Source organism: Numenius arquata, chromosome 2 (assembly GCF_964106895.1).
Source record: "Numenius arquata chromosome 2, bNumArq3.hap1.1, whole genome shotgun sequence".
NCBI lineage: Eukaryota > Metazoa > Chordata > Aves > Charadriiformes > Scolopacidae > Numenius > Numenius arquata.
Genome location: NC_133577.1, coordinates 29,258,893 through 29,274,796, shown reverse-complemented (window position 1 = coordinate 29,274,796; position 15,904 = coordinate 29,258,893). Strand labels below are relative to the sequence as shown.

The window sequence follows — 15,904 nt, the reverse complement described above, 5'->3', positions numbered from 1 at the left end:
TAAAGGTGGCTTTTTTGCAGGTAATGTTTAACATGTTATTGCTTGATGTTCCACTGCTTTTATAAAAGCCAAAGCTGGGTTGTTTGTTTTTTTTTTCTTAACTGATCACAGGGTGTTTTTGTTTCTTTTTTTGTTGGGAGATTTTGTTTGGTTTTTAAGTATATTAAAATATTTTATCATGATTCTGCATTGGTTTTTCAGTGCAGGATTATGGGCTGAATGCTGCCAGGATTCTCTTCTGCTGTGGAGAAAGTGACCAGTGTGTGTCTATAATATTTGAAGTCAGTGAAAGTTACTTGTTGTAATAATTTTAAATGGACTTGTGTCTCTAACAGCACAACAGTGTAAAAAAAGAAAAATTAAAAAGAAACCCAGCACGCTCCTATAGTCTATGCCTGCCTCTGAAAATATGAATCCAGTTATTCTAGGTTAAAGGAATGTAATCCTTGTGTTCTGCTGACTGCAATGGTTTTTTAAATGACAAAAATTTAAAACATCTCCAGTATTTGCTTAAAGTATGTATTTTGCAATGTTAATATAAAAACTGGCTATGTCTATTAGTTGCTTATGAGATAACATGTTGTAATGCTCTCCAAAGACAATGGTTTTGATTCTTTCTAAACTATTGTAAACTAAGTGAAGACAACTTACAGAGTGAGTAACTAGTTTCTCTAAAACTTCTAGAACAAGTTGCATTCCCCAGGTTCAGTGACATGGAGTTGATTTGAACTTTCTGAATCATGTGCTATTTTATCACATGGGATGTTTAGAATTCATCTTTCAGCTGAAGTATTGCCTGTTTGGATATTCTGTTTTTTATGAGCTCTGTAAAAAGTTGTAGTATTTCAGTGTAGCTTGCTATAGCACTCCACATGTAATGAAAAAAAAAATAGCTTTACATGTCTGCGATCCCTTTAATTCAGATCCTGAATCTGAAAAGCTGAATTTCCTATAGATTTTTTTTTTCCTTTAAGTCCTGTGGCAGGAGACTCTTAACATCTATTCAAGAGCCGAGAACTGAGGACTTGATGAAATAACATCATGATGACGTGTGAAAGCTTGCAGTATCAGCTAAAGCTACGAATTTTCAGGTTTTGGTCCCTGTTGTTGATGCAACAGCTAGATAAAAACAGCGTTTGAAAGTGACTTAAATTTGAGTTTTGTGAAATATGAAGTAAGGCTAATCAAGTAAATAAGTAAAAAGCTCTGAATGGGTGATAAATCCATCATCCTGATTTGAGGGCACATACATACCTGTAGTTGTTGAAGGTGGTGTGTAACTGAAGGTTGTGTTGGAAGGAGAGAATTCAAAAATCTGGTTTAAGTCCAAATGAGTCCAGTTAGATTTCTAGCTGATGAGTGCCCTCTAATCTATCACCTGCTTAAGGCTACAGGAAGCATTAATGAACTGATCTCATGATCACTTCTGAGATATCGAGCAAGATCTGTGGTCTTACACACAGCAGAGTAAAATTCTATTGGTAACCACCAGAAAGTATCGCTTTGTGTGTTTTTATTAAACTTGTTACTCTAAACTCTAAACTGTACAATTGCAGTTGTCTAAATCGTGGGCTTTTGTGTTAACTGTTGTAGCCGAAAAATTTTCATTCTTGGGCCTTCCCATCATGTGCCCCTTTCCCGATGTGCACTTTCCAGTGTGGACATATATAGAACACCTCTGTATGATCTCCGAATTGACCAAAAGAGTAAGTGCGTGATAAAGCTTACATCTTGAAGATTGTTGAGGCTTGAGCATTAACTGTTGGCCTGCAGTGCTGAGGACTCTCTTCTTGTCGGGCGCTTCATTGCTTTTAAGTGGCATACAAGTATAAATCTGTTTTTACTGCAATGAGAGCTAACTTCTGAAAGATCCTGATGGTTGTGGACGTTGCTATATTATAACCTTAAAGTCCCTCTTGCTCCTGCAAGTAAAGAATTCTCAACCTTTGCTTATCTTTTTTTCCATTGTGTTTGTGCCTCTTGAAAAGTGATCTTTTAAAAAGAATCTCAAAATGAAAAAGTGTTACATTTGGATAACAGCCCACTGCACACCTGCTGCATTGTTCTGTGAAGTATTCTGTTTGCCAAAAAAAAAAGATAGTGCTTTAGTTGGTTTATTTCTGATAGAGGAATAATAGAGGAACAGAAAGCTGCTTTTATTTGGATGAGTTATTGCATGTGACTTTTTTTTTTACTGGCAGAGTACTTACAGAACTTAAAAACTGTTAGTCCATGAAATACCAGTCTTTCAGACTAAGCTTAAAGGTGCAATGAAGGTAAATTTGGTATTTTGACTTTCACGTGTTTTGAGGTACACCTAAATAATAATATATCTTTTTAAAAAGGGGTACTTAGTGCAGATGCATTGCTCTTTCTTCATGACTGTGATTAAGCAAGCTAATTCAGGCTTTCTACATACTGCCTGCAGAAATTTGCTTAAGTAACAAAAGTTTTGGTTTCTGTAGAACTCCTTTATGGAGTGGAGAAGGAGGCACAGCCCTACCTACATCAAATTCTTCATCTAGTGGAGAGTTTTCAAAACGTAGAGATGACTCTGCATACCGCCAAGCGCACGTGAGAGTAGAAAAGATAACTTATAAATGTGCATTTCTTAATCGGTTTTTGCTGTCTCTAGATTTCATGATTCAGTTAATAATAAATTGTATTAAATAGTAACACATCCAGCAATGGCTCAACTGATCAGCAGTTCTTATTTTTTATTTTTTTACTTATGATGGTGTAGTTTGTGAAAATATGAATTCAGTGACTGGGCAAATGCATGTCTATTTTCAAGTGTGTTTTATTTGGATTAAATTTTGTATCATAACTGAAGATCTTTCTCAGTATACTAACAAGGTTACTGATTTAACACACATATTTTGTAAACTGAATCAGTTATGTTTGTATCTTTATGACTTGAACATAATTTTAATCCTGAACTTACTTAAAAACCAGGGGGTTATGATGACAGCCCTTGGAGGCGAGTAATTTGTTATCAAGGGCTTGTTCTGATAAAGATGCTCTGTAGCTTGCTTTACAGTAGGTTTTTTGTTTGTGTTTTTGTTTTTTGTTTTTGTTTTTTTTTTTTTTAAAGTAGTAAAAGTTAATCTTTAATTCATTTCAGTTTATGGAGAATTGTGGAAGACGGGAATGTTTGAGCGTATGTCCCTACAGACAGATGAAGATGAACACAGTATTGAAATGCATTTGCCTTATACTGCTAAAGCCATGGAAAGGTACTGGGGCTAATGACTTCTTCTACAGGAATGGGCATTATGTGCATTAAATGTTTGAACCACATGTGAAGTGCAGGAGGAAGTAATAACGCCCTTTATGGTGTATAATGCCCTATATGGTGTATAATGCTCACACTCCCTCACCCCCCAGTAAAAATTTTTGGGGAGGAGAGGGTCAGAGATGAGGATTAGTTGCTGTAATAAAAACTGTAAGCAGAGCAAATGCCCGAATGATGAAATTGGAACACCCCTTATAAACAAGTTTATATGTTTATATTGACTTAATAGAGTTAATAGTAGACATGCTTTCATGAACCTTTTTCAATAGCTGATTTTTAATTTTTTTGTTTTTATTTTTTCAAGGCATCTCTGAAAGAAGTTAAAATACTAATAAGTGTTTTCTGTGGGATATTAAGTTTGTTTGGAGCCTTAATACTAATTTTGAGATCAGGGTTCTGTTTACACCTGCAATTTCAAATGAGTACTTTGAATACTTTCTTTTTGTCCATTCGTGGTGGTTTTTTCCCCCCAGTCTTTTTTTTAACTTTTCTTCCATAGTATTTGTAATTTTCCCTGGAGTATCAATATACATCTGGGTGCTCTCTTGAGCATTTTTATATACGTTGGAAAATTACCCAATATTTGTGCAGCATCTATACTGGGAGAATTTCCTTCCTACTTATTGCTGGTTTCATTGTGTCTTTTCTTTTTGTTAGCCTGGTGTTTTCACTTTGCACCAAAAATAAATACTGTTTTTGGGGGACGATTTGTTTTCTGAAGTTGAAGTAGTTTCAGGTTCTAAAACAACGTTCTAGTGTGACTTTACCAAATTATCTGTATCTTCAATTCAATAGTGCCCTCTTAAAACATTCTGCAATTTCAGTTAGCAAGCCCTGAAAAAGACTTCAGATGTTACTTGAATTACAACATGTTTTCTTTTGCTTATAAGCCATAAGGATGAGTTTACTATTATTCCTGTGTTGGTCGGAGCACTGAGTGAGTCAAAAGAGCAGGAATTTGGAAAACTCTTCAGTAAATACCTAGCTGATCCTAGTAACCTCTTTGTGGTTTCTTCTGACTTTTGCCATTGGGGTAAGTTTCACATCTCTTCATTATAACAGTATGATGAATATTTTGTAGTGTTTTTTCAAATAGTGTATTTTATTAAACATTGAACATTTTAACTTCTGGTAAATGTATCTTTGAAAGACTTAAATGCTTTTGTAAAGCTAAAAAGGATTTTTCTTTTTAATCTGGAACAATAGATGAAAAATATTAAAATGGTAATATGTTTTCAGTGTAGTGGAGGAAGTAAATGGTGAAGGTGTATGGGTTTATATGCATCTCTTTAGTGTTGTAATGAAGTAAGTGTCTGAAGTTTCTTGCTCCTTTTACTCTTCTTTTAAGCACCTCAAAGCAACTTGCAAAACTGATTAGCTAAAAATTCACTGGACATGGCAACATCCCTCTGATGGAAATAAGTTTTGTACATTTTACTGCCTGGGTAAGATAGCAGATGGAGTATATATGCCAATTCACCAGGGCTATCCTAGATCATCTTGGTGGCAGAGCTATAAAGACTCCAGAAGCCTTGACTTCTGTCCTGCTTTAACACTTTATTTTTCTTTGAAGTGTGATTATAGCTGGAAAAGGGACTGCTTCAGAAAGATACGTTTTATGTTACACAACAGACCTTCTTCCCTTTTCTCATTGTCATCTCTGTCAACTTACGTAATTAAGTGCATATATTACTTGTCTTTGAATTGTGGAGTAGATGGAGGTTTATAACAATGACCTGTGGGTTCTGTTGTGGCTAATGAACCATCTAGAACTGTTCGCTGAATTATCATGAACTTACTCTTTTAACCTTCATTTACTGTGGATATTGTTGTGCAAGCAGAAGTAGCCTGACTTCAGGGTTGACTTTATCAAGAGGGATAGCGAAATGAAATGTTGCTTTACTTTTTAATTTATAGAATTGGATTCCAAGGCAATAACAGGCAATTAATGAGTGACACTGCAGTGTCAGTTCTAGACAGTAGGCTTTTCTTTAGGAATATAGCTGCCCATCATTTAGTTTTTACTTTGCTTCTGGGCTGCTGCTTTGATTGCCCTAGAATGTCCTCAGTGGAGCTAAAAAGTATAAAATAAATGAAGATTATTACTTTACAAATATTAGAATTTCAATTATTTAGTAAGTACTAGGGAGTGTTTTAGCTACGATTTTTCCCTTTTTTATTTTATACATGATTTTTGTTTCAAGGTCAGAGGTTCCGTTACAGTTACTATGATGAATCCCAAGGAGAAATTTATAGATCCATTGAGCACCTAGATAAAATGGTAAGTTTTCAGATTTGGTGGAACTAACTAACAAATTTCTCCTGTACATTACATTTCTTTGAACACTTTAGAAATTTCTCTAACAAAATATTATAGATTAGCTATATTATTGAATGTATACTTTTCCTTTGTTTACCACAATAAGAACTTAGCTGTTGTTTTTAGCTAGTATCCTCCATTTTGCTGACTGCACACAGTATATTGTGGGTATAATCTAGTAAGAACAATTTATGAGAATAAATGCATGTTTGCCTACCTAAAATGCCCTAGTGTAATGCAGTTCTTGTCCACATAACTCTTGAGTTTTCGAGAAGCAGTAAGAATTATGAATCAAGTATTGTGGTAGTTCAGGCTTGATAGCTGTGATACCTGCATATCGAAACAGCATCGTGATTATGTTAATGGTTTCAGCAACATCCATTTTGAGGAGGAAAGGCTGTAGGGGATTGTGCTTGTCAGGAAAACCAAAGGCACCGTTTCCTTGGGAGGAGTTGTCTTTCCCCTAGCCCTTACTCTGTAGTAGGTGGTGGGGAAAAGTAAACCATACTTTATTCTGGGTTTGGCAAACGGCTGAAAGGAATGCGAAATACATAAAGATCATGATGCCAATTATGGTGCATGTTCTTTGCAGTCACAGGAGCCAAGGATTTATTTTTAAATGAAAAAATTGTGTTAACGTTCAAGACTATACTTAAGGCACAGAAGTAATTCTTCTGGAAATACATAACCTTAAAATTTGTTTTAAAACAGTTTGGATCATTTATGTAACTTTTGTAAAATCTGTTAGAAGAGAGAACTGTTGTTGTTCAGGGCATGTTAATTATTTTCCTTGTCTTGGAAGGTATACATCCTATCTGCTGGAGGGATCTCTGGAGTTTTTTGCTTTGTATGTCCATATTAACTTCTTTGTTTTTGCACTATTAATCACTGGAATGGAAACAGTTTGCCTCTTCTGTTTGTCCCATTTTTAATAATTCTTTATGTCAGTTGAGAGGTTTCTCTGTAAAGACGAAGTGGTTTTTTAGAGTCCCAGAATTTGCAGGTCTGAGTGTTTTTGCAGGAGAGCAGATTAAGGTGCATTATCAAACATTAGTTTCCCCTTGTTAATTTCTGCGGTGAAAGCTTGTAGAAAGACTGGACTTTGGCATTTAATTACTTTTAGTGACTACCTTGCTGCACCAGCTCTTTCTTTTGGTAGTTATTCAGCCAAAAGGAGATGACATTTTTTGTAACACTGAAAGTGATGTCTACTGTTTAATAACTATGAAAATACTTTTTCAATCTTAAGTTTATCTAGAAAACTGAACATGCTGCGTAGCAGTACACTGTGGTTATTTTTTGTCTTTATATCATGCCATATGCAAACACATGACTCAGTATTCAAACTCTGTACAGAGTAGGTTTTGCTTTTGGTGACTCTCAGAAATTTCTTTTTAGGAGTATTGTGGGTACACTTGGGATGCTCTCCACAATGCCACAAAGATCTCCCTGTCATGTTTCTCCAGCTTTGGAAGGAGTTTATTTGATTTTGCATGCCCCATTCTACTTCTTGTTTCCTTATCTAAGTATTGAATTTTTTTAATGTCATTTGGCCTGTTAAAGAAGCTTGTATTGTTACGAGCACTAGGCCTTTCCACAGAGAAAATAGCATTAAGATAGAGACAAAACTGTACTAAAGCCATCAAAGGTCTTAACCTCTGTTGTTACTGGCCCAATAATTTATTGGCCTTAAGTAGGAAAGCAGTTGGCTCAGTGTTTGTTAAGCAGGAAGATATTCTGGGTTAAGATGAAGTTAGTTTTCCTTAGAAATGCCCTTGTGGGAGGACAATGGTCTCTTTCTTATTTAGATTGGACCTTAAGTACAGGTGCATAGTGATTTTTTTTTTTTTTTTTTTTTTTTTTTCCTGGCTAGTGCATGAACAACGCTAAATGCTTTGAGCATTGAAGATTTACTAACTTGGTAACCACTGTGAGAAATTTTATTTGCTGTGATTTTAGGTTAGAGCCCTTAGACTCAAGCATTAAAAAAAATACAGAATAGTAAATATTGCTGGGCAGACATAAGTTTCTCCATGGTAACTCCTAATGTGACCACTCCGTTACCCTGGGGGTACCACAGTGCGCCTTGTGAAGTGACGGTGCAAGAGCCGGCAAAGAGCCCCGTGGTAAACAGGGGCACCTTAGGGGAAAATCCTCAAATGAAGAGATATAACTGAGCAGCTGATGTGCAGTAATTTGTTTGTATATCATAACCTGATACCTGCCATCTTTTTAAATAACGATGGGGGAGATTTCTGTAAGACGTTGAAGAATAATTATTTGTTGATTATGGCTAGCCAGCAAACGCAGTCTTCACTGCCAGATTGCTTATTTTATATCTATTTGTGAAACCGTATGCCTCGCTTGAGTCGATAGGAGGATTCTGTTACCCTGAATGCTGAAGGCACTGAGGAGAGCTGTGCAGGAGCAGCCAGCAGTCGTTGTGCAGGAGCCGTGCACAGCACGGGTGGCTTCTCAGGTGGCTCTAATGGACTGATGAATTCTGGTGGCTTCTGCAGTGCTGCTATGGTGTGCCATCACCTTCCGGTGCTCCAGCCTGGGAAGGCTTCTTAGCTTGGGCATAGTGCAAGAGCACACCTCTCTGCCGCGGTGCCCGGCTCCCTGCTCGCCCTGCTGCGCCCAGCCAGTAGTTTTCCCTTTTGGTTGTTTATCTTCTAGTCTGAGTGACTCAGGCATGCAAAGATAGTTGGACTAGCTAGGGCTAAGACCAAGTTTGTTTCTACTTCTGTAAGCGTGCTAATGGCTTGTAATTTTTAAGTGTGGAGAAGCAGTTGAAGTAACTGATTGCAAACTTAGACTTGACCAGCCAAAGGATTATTGGAGTATAGTCTAAAACAAGCCTCTGTATGATGGGGTTTGTTTTGGGGTTTTTTTGTAAGCTTGATACTTGATAGTGTGAGCTTGATACTTGATCCTATAGGGGGTGATATTTAAGAATGTAACTGCTTTTCTCATATTAAGTGCACTGTGCTAGGATATTGTAGGTGACATTTACAGTGTCTGGTTAAAACTGAGATATGCAATTTCTATGTGGTGCCATAATAACCATGTGATAAACTGCAGAACTACATGATGGTTTGCATTTTTATCATGTGGGTTTTGTTGTGTATTTCAACAAATAAATTCTGTTCTAAACCATGCCTGGCTGAGTTACTTTGAATACTGAAAATTATTAGCTTCGTATTTCTGCTTTATAGAAAATAAAACACAACCTGACAAAAATGTTTCCTTTGTTCCTCAACGCCATTCTAGACTGAGAAACAAGCTTGGTAGTCTTTGCTCCTCTGCCACAGCAATTTTTAAATCCAAAAGATTGAAAATTTCAGTACAGCTAAATGCTTATAGGATATATGTTTAATACCCGTTTCCTATGGATTTCTCCAGTCTGTGATGTATGGAGCTCTGTTAGCATTTGCTGGGATGAATTGCATAGCTGTAAATGTTTCGCAGTGTTGAACCATGCATTGAAATAAGCTTACTAGGCATTCTGATAAATCCATGTCCGTTCATTTGAGACAAATGCTCAAATGCCTCTGCCCACTATGTTCCAGTGACTTACAGCTATAAAACGAGTCTCTCAATTGAGCAGCCATTTTCATTTTTTAAAAAGCCATGAAAGGGTTTACAAATGGATAAAATATATTCTTATGAGCTGTTCAGTATCTGAGTAAGTGCCTAAACGAAGATGTTTAGTTTCCCTTGAGTATATAGTTAAGTTCAATTCTGCTTTCTTTAGCTGTGTATTGACATGTACAATTTATGAGTAAATGAATGGTTCAAAAACATGCTGCTTAAACTTCAGAAATGCAATGGTATCTATGTAATCAGTGCTAGTTAGAGAATAGCTACCTTTACTTTTTGGCATTCATTTAGGTTCTGTAGGTCTGGAGTGAGTAACAGCTGTCATTACCGGCCAGGGGTCCAAAAATCCCTCTCCATGACCCTGGAAGAACTGAGCTCTTGCCAACACTTGGTCAGCATAGTTTGGTTTTATTTTTCCATAAAATTTATTTCTTTATGAATTCATCTTATGTCTGTTTTTAATTAAAAGTACACAAAGGTGGTGGTTATGGTTGCTGTTTTCTAATCCTCCCTGACTCTCCTGGAAATCTCCAGCTCCTCCATTGTAAGCTGTGATCCAGTCTGAATAATTAGCGTATCTGCCAGATCAGCCAACGCCCTTGCAGAGTATTCAAGAGGTTTCACTCTTGAGGTGGAGACTTCAGACAGACTGGCTGCTTCCTGCATCGTGATTTCTCCTTTTATCACCCACGCTTTCCCAAAAGCAGGGGAAGGGGATGGGACAACTGCAGAAACCTTAAGAGAAATTCTCTCCCTTTTCTGATATCAGCCTCCCATTGTTCCCATGCAAAGTGTATTGTTTTTTCCAGTCTCTAGGGAAACCCTTCCTGTTTCATTAGCTACACGTAAGAAGCAGAGCTATGTGTCTTACTTGAATTAGTGAGTGTCTGGATGTCTGGAGCTCATTTACCTGGTGAAAGGAATTAATCCTTTTCAGAGGAAGGAAAAACACAAGAGGATGGAATCTAATACAGGCAAAATAGCAAAACCGTGATAAAATTCAGACAGTAATCGATTTAGACTTGCTTTAAACTACATTCATTGTGTTTGATCTACTCTGTAGGAGGGGGTAAGAGTAGGCTGTATCTGGAGTTGTAGGATTCTTTTTACTTTTAAGAATGCAAATGTTTGTATATGTGGAAGATTCTGGATTCCATACATGTGCTGGTTTTCATAGTATGACTCCGTGGGATCATGGGTCTCACTGTGGGTGGAGAAAAGGATGTCTATATGTGACTGCCTCATTTGAAGTGGAAGCATCATCTCCTGGCTCTTCTGTTTCTGTCATGTACCGATTTTCCGGTGCTTTAGAGATGTTATGGATCTGCTTTAGATGCTCTGAGCAGATGGCCAGCTGGTGCCCAGATCAACTGCCTTGCGTGCCTGATGTGTCTAGGATACATTACACTTCCTACGTGCTTGAATTGCATGTGTGTATATTGATGGCTTGTCTAGGGTTTTTGGATACCCAGAAGTCCCAGGCAAGTGCTCAGCCCTGAGCTCCGTTACCAGTGAGAGGAGACGGAGGCAAAACTTCTTTCTGCTTTGCCCTTGTAGTAAATTTGTCTGGTTATTGCTGTATAAAATCCTATGGAAGTAGAGCGCCCTTGGAGGTGGGGATCAGCTAGTCTGTGGGAGGAGCTTTTTTTACCATGAGCTTCACTGGTATCTGCAAAGATAGCTTCACAGATCTGTGCATCATTGACAGCTTTGGAAGAGCTCCTGCACTTGTAGCTTGGCAAGGGATGGCAACAAGATGACTGCAAGCTAGAGCTCACGTGCTGAGATTGATTTCCTTGATACAAAGTAGAGGTGTTTTACTCCTGAAGTATTCTGTGTTGTCATAAATTGGTGATGTATAAACACCTGCTTATGAATGTGTAAAGTAATCATTGCTATTGATTCTTTTTCAGGGTATGAGCATTATAGAGCAGCTAGATCCTGTATCTTTTAGCAATTACTTGAAGAAATACCATAATACAATATGCGGAAGACATCCTATTGGAGTATTATTAAATGTAAGTAACTGATCTGTTGAAAAATGTAACTTTTAGCACAATGCCTACATTTGTTTAAACACAGTCTTGCTGTTAGTTCTAAAATGGCAAGTCTTGAATTAGTTTATTTTTCCAAGTGTCCTCGATTTGGTCTCCAATTTCCATGCCTTGCATATAGGCAAATGTAAGCTCTTGCAAGGGCTGAGGGTTTTCAGTTCCCTAAGGGAGATGAGATACCATGTTCCTTTTGAATTTCAATGAAATACAATCATTCAGTTTCTTTTGGCCCTAAACAAACAAACAAATCCATCTCCCTGAAGAAGTACATACTTACTCTTTTGAATCACTACTTAGAAAAATGTAATATTAAAATATAAAAATATTTTTTCTGTATTGTTATTAGCTAGCTATTGTGAGTGCCTTGTGATGGCTGGCAGCATTTTTGAGTTTTGCAAATATGATGAAAGATTGCTCTGTAAGTATTAGTGCAGTGCTCCGTTAACTCATAAATTAATGGCAATTAGAATTCATATTAACTGGTACTTTCTAGTTACCCTATTCTGCTTTGGTGATGCAGCGCAGACATAAACCTGGCTTAACTTGGGTGTCTAAAATGGGTCACAGCTGCTTTACAGCACTGCTGGAGTGCTGCAGATTTGTCATATTGCTTGAGTGAATATCACAGTAGTTTTATTGTAATTGAAATCTGAAACAGGAAGCATGTTAACCTTTGTAAAAGAGAAGACTTAATTCACTGGAAATGTAGTCTATATGGAGAACACAGAGGAACCTTTTAAAGTGGAGACTATAAAAGTTTGTAAGAGCAATATCAATATTGGGGATGCACGTAGCAAAAATCAGCACTATGACAACTCTGCAAAAATATCCAACTCTTAACCTCAGATAATGATTAGTTTTGCAGTGAGTCTGAGCTAAATTCTGTTAATTCACTTTTGCCAATTATCACACTTCAATAAATTATCTTGGTACGTTCTTTTTCCTTAATGGAAGACATGCAATCTAAAAAGTGTTGATAGCGGTGGGTTTTTTTTCTGTTACATCTGTGTTCCTGTATGAATTCCCTTTGGAACTGAAAGCGTTGTTTCTAAAGGATCTATTCTGAAAGGTTCAGTATTGCTTTATACAACTGCATGGATGTACGTACTCCAGTGAAGGGGGAGTGTTAGTGAATGAAACGGCACAGAAATGGGTTATGTCCACAAATTACTCAGAGATGCTTATATTCTTGCGAGAGATGGTGCAAGGACCGCCTGGGGGAGGAGAGAGGACCAAGACCTAGAAAATGTCATCATTTCAGTGATACTTTTTTTAAAATGGCTTTTTTTTCCCCCCTCTCTTCAGGCTATCAACGAGCTCCAGAAGAATGGAATGAATATGAGCTTCTCGTTTTTGAATTATGCTCAGTCAAGCCAGTGTCGAAACTGGCAAGACAGCTCAGTGAGTTACGCAGCTGGAGCACTTATGGTCCACTGAACCGCTGAATGCTCAGGGATGGCACCTGCACACACTCGATACGGGGTCCCAGCCTAGTCCTTACAAAGATACAGTCCCTGGTCTTTGGGTATACTGAAACCTCAAACTAATAGAACTCTCTTCTTTTCTAGTAGGTGTAGTCCTTCCTTAGTTTCAACTCATTTAAAAACGCTTTCTTGTTTAGGACAATGGAAGGAAGGCTGGTATCAAAACATTTTGTGATTTTTTTTTTTTTTTTAAAAAAAAAAAAAGGTAATGGCTATGACGGCATGGTGGCAGACAGTCCTTACAAACACAACATGTAAAGCATTTACCATATCCTAAATTTGCACTCTTTGCAGAACTGTGCACATGTACTCAGCTTTCAGAATAGTTTTGCAAGTTGTAAACGGAAAAAGGGGTGGAAGCTTTTTAATAAAAGGAAAAAAAAGAGGAAGACAACGCATTTATAAATGATCCTGTATTAGAATATAATAAAACTCCAGTATAGTCAGTTACTACCCGTGATGTACAACAGATATCTTCTATTTTAGTTGCTAATAAAGGGCTACACAAACCAAAATAGTCTGATTTAAACTTATTGCTTTGTGTTCTGTATGTGGCTGCTTGTCATTAACATCTTTTCTCCTCAGTTCTTACGCTTGATAATTCAGCCATTCTGTAAAATACTTTAAAATGTATTTTATATTCAACATTTGTTATGACTACTTCATTTACAGATTTTTTTTTATCTTAAACCTCCACTATGAGTTTAGCTGTGCAAAAGAATTTTAAAAACCTTTTGTATATTCTAATTCTTTTTGCTTTACAATTATCTATAAAATAGTATCTTTTAGTATGTGATACAAATTTGTATCAGAAATACTTTTAATGATTTTTATGCTGTTTGATTATTAAAGTGAAATAGATGCAGTATTTTTATTTGAAAATACTTAAACAGTAGCTTGAAAATTATAATTCTTAGAGTATCTTTCAAGCATTCATAGGCCACAGAAGCCATACAGTGCGAAGCTCAAGCAATTATTCCTCAAAGATTTAATTGGGAGGGGAAGGTAAGGCTTCTCTTTTTTTTTTTTTTTTTTTTTTTAATCCTTTGTGGGTAGAATTGTTTCATGTTCTTTAAACATCACCACATCTTAAGAGTTCTTGAACTTTCTTCCAGCCAAAATAATGGTGTAGTTATTTGTCATTCCTGAAGACTTCCTTTCGTTCTAATAAGAAATGCAAAGTAGGATGGCAGTACTGGCTCATTATCTAAATGGAGATTTCATTCCCTGATATTTCACCTGCTGTCAAGCAACCTCCTGGTACGTTTAGCTTTTCTGAGTGGCAGAGGGGAATTTCAGAATTCAATTTAGATTATCTTTGAAAGTCATGGGAATTGCTGCATGCAAAGTCTTCACCTGAAAGCATACCAGACATCTTGTTTATTCCTATTACAATACCCTTTTGCAAACAGGCACTGCTTGCACCACTTCTATTTTCTTTGTCACAGTTGACCACTGTTTCAATAAGAACAGGTGAATGCTCCATTTACAAAATGAACTACTTTGCAGATGTTCAGAATCCATCCCAGACACCGAACTCCTTTGCATGTCCGTTCTTTTAGTTGCTGCCTTGTTCTGCCTTGTTCTTGAAAAGTCAGCAGCAGACAGGGAAAACAACTTTCGGACTACTTTTGACAGAGCAGCAGAAAGGCTGTGTAGATAAACTGAATTGGTAGCCAGTCTGTATAAATACTTGTCTGACTGTGCCTTATTTAAAAAAAAAAAAAAAGTAGTTTGATCATGAAGACTAATTTTTTTCTTTTTAATCTTTGATGAATACAAGTTTAATTAGGACTCAGGTTTCTTTCAGTCTTATGCCAAATGCTTAACGTCATTACTGGGACACATGGTGAATTGCAACAGTTAAGTATATACTTTCTCCCTAAGGTAAACATAGTAATTAGCTTCTGAATACAAATGCTGAAGTTGCATTTTAGTTCTGTAAGATAGTTTTAATAAAAACAAAACATAACTGGAAGAGCTTCAAGGAAATCGGTCAGCCATTCTGCTCAGCACAATGTTATGAAATATCTTACAGTGAAAGCACTTCACATGTAAACTGTGTAATGTATTTCAAAATAAAGTTTCTAATTAAAATGGGAATTTCTGTGCCTACTAATAATAACCAGCAATGACAGTGCAGAAGCCTACTTGGAGAAATTTAAAGCCTTGTGAAGCCTTCCAAAAAAAAAAAACCCCAACCAAAACCAAACCCTGTTTGTTTGAAAGCAGAAAATACCTGATTTCAAAGAACTCAACTTTTTTTTTTCCCTCTCTCGGTGGGGTTGTAGAGAGTTGACTTCAGTGCTCAGTTTCCTGGTGCATCAGTTTAAAATGTGTCAGAAGGAAAAGCAAAGTATCTCCTGAAAAAATCTTCACTCAAGACTCTACTTTCAGTATTTTACCTCCACCACACATTTTATTCTCACTTAAATACACATTTGAATATAGCATTTGGGGACAAAGTGTGTCTGGTTTAGACAATATTGAATATTCGCAGTCCTGTTTGCTTTTGTGGAGGTTTCTTCTCTGCCTACAATGACTGAGCTTTGCCCATTCCTCTGGTGCAATAAATCCAGCCAGGCACATAGTCTTGTTTTAAAATTTTGGCATTTTAGAGAAATGTCCAATGTGTGAAAATGTTGATTAAAATACTACTTTGTTTTTCTGTTCTCATTCACAAAAGAGCTTTATGGTTTTTGTTTTTGTTTTTTAATACTGTGTTTAAAAAGTGCTTTTAAAGTGCTGTCTACTGAATTCTTCACTGATGTTGTTGATATTGAAATGGAGCAGGAGGTCTTCCACTGCTTAGATTAGCAGAAGCTGGAGCCAGGGCAGGCATGAGCAGTGTCCTGCTGCTGGGCAGCAACAGGTGCCTCCAGGGGCATCAGCGGCTGCCTCTCACCTCTAACTGGCACCCAGCCGCTCGCAGCATGGTGAGAGTTACCTGCAGCTACTTCAACTTTCCACTTTCATCAGTTCACAGTGACTGTTTGGCTTTATTTAAAAAATCCTGACTTGAGTGGCTTTGATCGATGTTGTTATTTGAACTGGACTCTTACTCCAGTGGAGTCTCCTTGGAGCCTCTGGAAATGCCAAGTTTGCCCAGGTGTTTTCACGGCTCGCCCTTGCTGTTTCCCAGCGAGGC

General features: G+C 37.1%; 1 protein-coding gene across 5 annotated transcripts in view; it reads left to right on the top strand.

The window, feature by feature from the left end:
* Positions 1–13,622, top strand: part of MEMO1 (mediator of cell motility 1) — a 29,006-nt gene extending 15,384 nt beyond the window's left edge. The window contains exons 4-10 of one of the 5 annotated variants that reach the window (XM_074164173.1): positions 1,594–1,706; positions 3,125–3,236; positions 4,186–4,328; positions 5,500–5,576; positions 11,132–11,236; positions 11,619–11,690; positions 12,578–13,267. In XM_074164173.1, the coding sequence (XP_074020274.1) occupies positions 1,594–1,706; positions 3,125–3,236; positions 4,186–4,328; positions 5,500–5,576; positions 11,132–11,236; positions 11,619–11,642 (574 nt within the window). In that variant the 3' untranslated portion in view covers positions 11,643–11,690; positions 12,578–13,267. Of the gene's footprint in view, positions 1–1,593; positions 1,707–3,124; positions 3,237–4,185; positions 4,329–5,499; positions 5,577–11,131; positions 11,237–11,618; positions 11,691–12,577 lie in introns of all 5 variants that reach the window. The other 4 variants (XM_074164155.1, XM_074164164.1, XM_074164181.1 and 1 more) reach the window with 4 other exon arrangements.
* Positions 13,623–15,904: the final 2,282 nt, after the last annotated feature.